A 6,916-nucleotide genomic window follows, 5' to 3' on the forward strand; every position below is an offset into this window, starting at 1 on the left:
CACAGGCCAGTCTGCTGGGGACATTTTCTCCACTGAGGTTCCCTCTTCTGAAGTGACTCCAGCTTGTATCAAATTGACATAAAACTGTCAAGTACAGACCATAAGAGACTAGCAAATGCTTCCAGGCAGATCCTGTATGGTGGGACACCATACTGCTGAGTCATTTACATGGTCCCAGGAATGAAGCTGAGTGGGACAACAGCAAGAAAAGACAAACGCAGCCGTGTGGGGCACCTGGGGTCAGACGAGGGCCTCCAGCACCCCGTGGCTCAGCACCTGCATTGTACAGAGTTGAACAGAGAGGCGGGGTTATTGCCGACGGCTGAAAGGAGCAGCTTATGACAGACAGTGAGGAGACGGGGCTTACGCACACGCAGGGATCTGGAAAGCAGGTATTTAACCTCCATAGAAGCAGTCTCTGTGGGACATCTTCAGACAGACAGCACCCAGGGGGAGAATGGAGGATGCCTTCCACACACCCTGTCAACATCACACACGGAGCAGAAGAGAAGGCTTCTCTGTTTCCATCAGGTTTGGAAACTCTGGAGTCCTCGGCATGGCCATGCTGCTGTCAACAACACTCATCCCTCAATACCTCACATACTCGGGCTTCCTGGAGGGGGCAGAGCACTGGGGTTCTGTGATCACAGGACTGCCATCCCTTTGTGAAGTCAAGCACTACAGCATGGGAGCCATTGATGTTGGGGAGGGGAGCTGGTACCTCCTGAGCATCCCTGAGCCCTTGGAATCTGGGACGGTGTGTGATGAGGCTTAGGTCCAGGCTGAAGACTTGGGGACAAAGTGGTGGTATCTGGAAATCTACCCCCAGCCCCGTCCCCAAGAGGGACACACACGCGGGCACACTCATGACGCTGAGGTACTTATACGCGCATACTGATGGAAGATTGTCGGGGACCAGCCTCGACAAAAACACCTCTTGCCAGGGCAGGGATGTGGGGATTTAGAAACATTAGTAAAGAATGCGAAGACGCATGTAAAATAATAAAAAAGAAAAACAGAATAGCGTCAGGAGGGAGTTCCAGTGAATACTGAAATTGCTGTGTTTAATTTCCAATTGCTTAAAATACCCCGACCCCAAGAAGCAGGAGTAAGATTTAAAAGAAAAGCTGCTTTAGCACGATACCAGGAAATGCACAGACCGGTTGAAGGTCGCAGGACACCTCCACAGTCAAACATTCTGTTGCTAGGACAAAACAAGTCACGCTCACACCCTAGACCAAAACATTCTGTAGGCAAATGTTGGGTGGAATCCAATGTTACCTCCTTATAGGAACTGGAACCTTAGTAGGATCCTTAGACTTCTGCTTGAAGTAGAAGCGTGTCTGCTTCTCTATTCCTGAAATACAAGGTCTAGCTATTAGCCACTCCTGTTACTGTCTGACAATCACCTTGAGAGAGCAGAACTCTCTGCTTCGAGTCTAGGTGGAACCTTTGTTTGAGATAGAAACACAATAAACTTGAAGGAATAGTTCAAGGTGGAAATAGGCTCACATTTTTGGGCCTACAGAGATGATACACACTGTAGCCCGTGTGTGTACATACGGGCCTGCAGACACATCAGGAAATGCATGTGTGCATTTACCTGCGTGCATACAGGCATAGATCAGAACATCTACACCCACATGCACAAACCTGTGCCTTGCATGCCCACAGCCATGCATCTGCACATGCATTTGCACTCACATGCATGGACTAAAGTATACACACAAAGGTGTGTGCTTGCATGTGTGTCTACATATGCACGTGTTGGAAGCTTGCATGGAACCCACAGAAGCGCTTCTGAGGGGAACAGAGCTGGGCGAGTGGGGACTGTCCCCCATTTCCACCTGAGTCGCACTTTCTGGAAAGTGTGAGCTATGGCGTGAGTGAGAGTGAGCTGGGGGCCGGGGCTTCTGCGAGCACAGGAAGAAGAGGAGGGTGCGTGGGGAAAGCGGAGGCACCAAGCCTCAGCTTTAAAGTGAGCCGCATGGGCGGCAGGAGCCTTTTGCAATTTGCAAAGCCCAAGCATTGGGCAATCGTGGTTTCCTCTGGAGGGGAGGAACTCAGGCTCGCCAGCCCCATCCCTGGGCTTCTGGGCCTCAGCCGCTCTGGCATGGAGAATGTGGTACAGCCTTCAGTGTTTGTGGTGGATGGACAAACGGACATTCCATTCAGACGCCTGGGACAGAACCACAGGAGGCAGCGCTGCGGCATTGGCCAAGTCAACCTGGTCCTGATACTGCTGCTGGGCGCCGGGCTGGCTGCTCAGGGCTGGTTCCTATTGAGACTGCACCAGCGACTTGGGGACACAGTGACTCGCCTACCGGTACGTGGGGCTCGGGGGCCCAGGGTAGCCTCTCCAGTGTCTATCTCTTTACAGCTGTGTATGCGTGCCAGGCAGAGACTAGACCCCAGGGCTTTGACCCTGTCTTCTCATCCGTATGTGGGGATCTGATAGAGGGATATGCGTGTGTGGGGCCCGGCAACTTCCCTGGGACTCACGTACATGACTGTTTTTACTAGCCGGACCCTTGTGCCCATCCCTGGCTTCATGGCCATCCTGGTTCACTCTCTGTCCCTTTCAAATAAGCCACGGGTGTATCTGTCTGTGTGCCACACCTGGTCACTTGTGTAAACAATACGCTTCTGCAATCTTCGCCTTTGTTTTCTTGTTAAGCTTTTATTTATTACCTTTACTTATTAGTGTGTGGATATGACCAGGCGTGTACTTGCTTGAGCATGTATGTGGGACACCTTTGTGGAGTCAGCTCTGTGTCCCCCTTTATGTGGGTTCTGGGGTTTGAACTCGGATAGCCAGGCTCGGCGGCAAGTACTTTTACCCCCTGAGCCCTCTCACTTGCCCTCAAATGACTTTTTTTTAAGACATGTGAATATTCCAAAAACCTTAAAAACAATTCTGAAACACTTCTAGTCTCAAGCATTTCAGAAACTCAGTTTTCATCAGATCTTGGCTGAATTCCATGGCACACACTTATCATCCTGGTTCTTGGGCTGGAGAGGAGAAGGCTCAAGGATTTCAAGGTCATCAGAGGCTAAGGTCATCAGAGGCTAGTTGGGAAGTCTAAGGCCAGCCTGGGCTACATGAGAGTCAATCTCAGAAACAAACTGATTGTGTGTGTGTGTGTGTGTGTGTGTGTGTTTCTGTGTGGATGTGGGTGTGTGCGCACGCATGTGTGGGACTGTTGTGTGTGCATGTGGCCCTGTGTATGTGTCCGTGGGTGGTGTCTACGGCCATAGCCAGACAGTCTCTCATCACCATGTGCCTGTGTGACTCTGGGTGTGGTCTGTCCTCACCAAGCGCCCTGTTTGCATTTCAGGACGGAGACGCAGACTCCTGGGAGAAGCTGACCCAAGGTGAGTTGGGCCCCAGCTCCTAAGAAGGAGATGGAATGGTTCCCACTCTGGCCCTCCCACACCCTAGGATCACCCAGTGGGATTTTACAGAGCCCCACAGGTACCTCTCCCTCAGGGCTGGCAAAACAGAAGTCTGGGTCACTTCCAGAAGGGGCAGAACCTGACACCCACAGGTGACCCCAATGAACCCCCACCCCTGCTTCTTTCTGTGTCTCTAACCTCGGACTCTCTTCCCCAGAGCGGCGGCGGTCTCAACAGGCCAACCCAGCAGCACACCTCACAGGTAAGGGGACCCTGGGTCTTCACATGGGGTGGAGCTTGGGGTGTCGTGGGAGAGCCAGGTCTTGAGAAGTTAAAGCAGCCATTTCGGCATTCATTCAGTGTGTTTATAATTTTTGTTTACACTTACTTCTTTTTACTTCTTATTGTTCATACACACGCACATCCCGCAGCGTGGAGGCCAGAGGACAGCTCTTGGGACGATTGTTTCTTTCCACCTTGTGGCCTCCAGGGATCGAACTCAGGTTGTCACTCTTGGCTCCAAGTACCTTTACCCTAAGAGCCATCTTGCTGGCCTCATTTGTACAATCCTTATTGGCAGGTGACCCAGAAAGCACAGCCCCTGAGGACTAAATAAGGTCCTCCCTTTGCCCTGCTAGTCATGGGGACACCTCCCAAGGTCCTCAGAGGCCTCAGAGAATGCTGGGACACAGGCCTATCACACCCTGTATTTTGTTAGTAGACAGGGTCTGTCTATGTAGCCTGGGCTGTCCTGGAACTAGCTCTGTAGACCAGGGTGACTTCAAACCCACAGAGGTCCTCCTGCCTCTGCTTCCTGAGGGCTGGGAGTAAAGGTGTGCGCCACCACCATCTGGCTGCCACCACGCCCAGTCGTATGTACAATATTTTTTCTTGTGCTTCCATACCACAGTCAGTTTGATTTCTAGTCTAACACAGTATGAAATCAATCAGAACAGGGATAAAATATGCTATTATCAAAAACTGTTCACAACATAAAAGGTGGAGGTGGAGGCAGGGGATGGCTCAGCGCTGGTCACACAGGCATGAGTCTAAATCCCAGCATCCCAGTCAAAAACCAGGCACACACCCCCATGACCCCAGCGGAGGCAGACACAGGAAGATCCCTGGGACTCGTTGGCCAGCAGCCTCAACAAACAGGGGACTTCCAGATTCAGTGAGAGATAAGGTGGCCGGAAGCTGAACTTGAGAAAGTTATCTGGTGTTGACTTCTGACCACACACACACAGACACACACACACACACACAAACACAGACACATTCTCTCTCTTTTTGAGCCAGGATCTCAAGTAGCCTAAACTGGTCTTGAACTGCCCGCTAGCAGAGGATGACCTTGAACTCCTGGTTCTCCTGTCCTTGTCTCTTAGGGGTGACAGGCGTTGCCACCACGTCTAGTTTATTCTGTGCAAAGGCTGGAGTGCAGGGCCTCCTGGGCAAGTGTTCTGCCTCCTCAGCCCCAACCTCATTCCTAAGTATTGACACTTCACTAGGAAACTTAGGCACCCTTCAGCTTCCTCTTTGGTATCCAAGTGGCTTTGCTTCTTTCTGCCTCAGTTTCTCCCCCTGCAGAAGGAGATGGGAATGAAATGAGTCAGGATACAACCTAAACAGATTACTTTGCTCCCCTGCTCCTCAGAGTCCCCCCACCTACAGGATGGGAGTGGACTGAGTCAACCCAAACAGTGGAGCAACAGACAGGGTTAACGGTTAACATAAGCTCACACAAGAAGGGTGGGCACTACCTGTGCTGACCGGTTCTCTCTCTCTCTCTCTCTCTCTCTCTCTCTCTCTCTCTCTCTCTCTCTCTCTCTCTCCCTCTCTCTCTCCCAGGGGCCAATGCCAGTTTGATAGGCAAGGGTGGACCTCTGCTATGGGAGACTCACCTTGGCCAGGCCTTCTTGAGGGGTCTGAGATATCACAACGGGGCCCTGGTGACCACGGAAACCGGCTACTACTATGTGTACTCGAAAGTACAGCTGAGCGGCATGGGCTGCCCCCAGAGCCTGGCCAATGGCGTTCCCATCACACACGGGCTGTATAAACGTACATCCCGCTACCCTAAGGAGCTAGAACTGCTGGTCAGTCGGCGGTCACTCTGTGGCCGGGCCAACACCTCGCGAGTCTGGTGGGACAGCAGCTTCCTGGGCGGTGTGGTGCATCTGGAAGCAGGGGAGGAGGTTGTGGTTCGTGTACCTGGGGACCGCCTGGTCAGACCACGGGATGGCACCAGGTCCTATTTCGGAGCATTCATGATCTGAAGTCCATGGTAACGATGGATTGATGGCAAGGGGGCACCTCTCCGAGACAGACCTCACACCCAGCAAGCAGGGATCTTGGAGTTCCCTTTAAGGATCCCCAAATTCTGCAGGTGGAGCCCAGGGACCATGTAGAATGCTGACCTGCCTTGGGAAATCTTCAAATTGAAGACTTGGGGTGTGGATCCCAGGAATGTAGGGTCAGCCCATTTGCCTGATATTCAGGAAGAAAGAATGAAGCTGGGGTATTTATGTGTCTGATGACCACTGTGGACTCGGAGCTTCTGGGCTTATAGGCTGGAGACGAGAAACCTCCTCAGGGTGTCAGGGGACCCTGGCCACTGCCACAGATGGTCTGCATTTGGTTTCCAGCCACTAGGGCAGCATTGGCTAGCTGGCTGTGACCGGCCTGGGGCCAGCTCCTGAGCACATGAATTCTTCAGGGATACTCTGATGGGACCTCGGTACTCGGCCCAATGCATGGCTATGACAGACTCTCCAGAAATGATGGGGAAAGGAAGGGAGGGAAGGAGGGAATGCCGAAGAGAAGGAAAGACGAAAGGTAGAAAGAAGGATGGATTAAAGAGAGAAGAGAGGTGACCCCCTCCAGAGCACTTTATTGCATACACTTAGAACAGAGTGCTTCAGACCTGCAGAACGCCTGGAGCTGATGGGAGTGTGAGATGGCTCAGAGGATAGAGAGCTTGCGGCTCTATCATGAGGATCCAAGTTCAAGTACAGAGACAGATGTGGTGGTGGGCACCTGCAGCCCCATCAGTGGGGAAGGGAGGGATGAGCTTGCTGGCCAAGCAGTCTAGCTGAATTGGTGAGCTCCAGGTTCAGTGAGAGACCTCCTCAAAGAAAGCAGACAGCTCCCAAAGATGACATCTGAGGCTGTCCTCTGGACCCCACGTGCAGGACACACACAGAATAAATAAAATAAAATAAAGAATCTTAAATAATAGTAGTTGAGAAGCTCTTTATTGTGAATGAAAATTTCTGTCACACCAGGTCCCACAGCTGTTCAGTCCCAAATAAACACACAGAGGCTTATATTAATTATAAACTGTTTGGCCTACTGCTTGGGCTTATTGTTAATTAGGTCTTACAATTTAAATTAACCCATAATTCTTGTCTGTGGCTAGCCACAAGGCTTGGTACCTTTTCTCAATATGGCATTCTCATCTCCTCTGCATCTGGCTGGTGATTGTGTCTCTGCCTTTCCTCTTCCCAGAATTCTCTTAACC

The 6,916-nt window shown here is 51.6% G+C and overlaps 1 protein-coding gene across 1 annotated transcript; it reads left to right on the plus strand.

Moving 5' to 3' along the window:
• The first annotated feature begins 1,948 nt into the window (after positions 1-1,948).
• Positions 1,949-6,633, plus strand: Tnfsf14 (TNF superfamily member 14). Its single transcript, XM_048427484.3, has 4 exons — positions 1,949-2,326; positions 3,339-3,375; positions 3,614-3,658; positions 5,245-6,633. The coding sequence occupies exons 1-4, from the start codon at positions 1,988-1,990 to the stop codon at positions 5,670-5,672; spliced, it is 849 nt and encodes a 282-aa protein (XP_048283441.3). The 5' UTR covers positions 1,949-1,987; the 3' UTR covers positions 5,673-6,633.
• The last annotated feature ends 283 nt before the right edge of the window (positions 6,634-6,916 follow it).

The sequence above is a fragment of the Myodes glareolus genome, chromosome 8 (assembly GCF_982192425.1).
Source record: "Myodes glareolus chromosome 8, mMyoGla1.1, whole genome shotgun sequence".
Taxonomy (NCBI): domain Eukaryota; kingdom Metazoa; phylum Chordata; class Mammalia; order Rodentia; family Cricetidae; genus Myodes; species Myodes glareolus.

What these genes read in the sequence shown, in the direction of transcription:
- Tnfsf14 (XM_048427484.3), top strand. Translation starts at nt 1,988, where the DNA reads ATGGGCGGCAGGAGCCTTTTGCAATTTGCAAAGCCCAAGCATTGGGCA. An exon ending in ACACAGTGACTCGCCTACCG is followed by an intron (nt 2,327 to 3,338) that starts GTACGTGGGGCT and finishes TTTGCATTTCAG; the next exon opens with GACGGAGACGCAGACTCCTG. An exon ending in CTGGGAGAAGCTGACCCAAG is followed by an intron (nt 3,376 to 3,613) that starts GTGAGTTGGGCC and finishes TCTCTTCCCCAG; the next exon opens with AGCGGCGGCGGTCTCAACAG.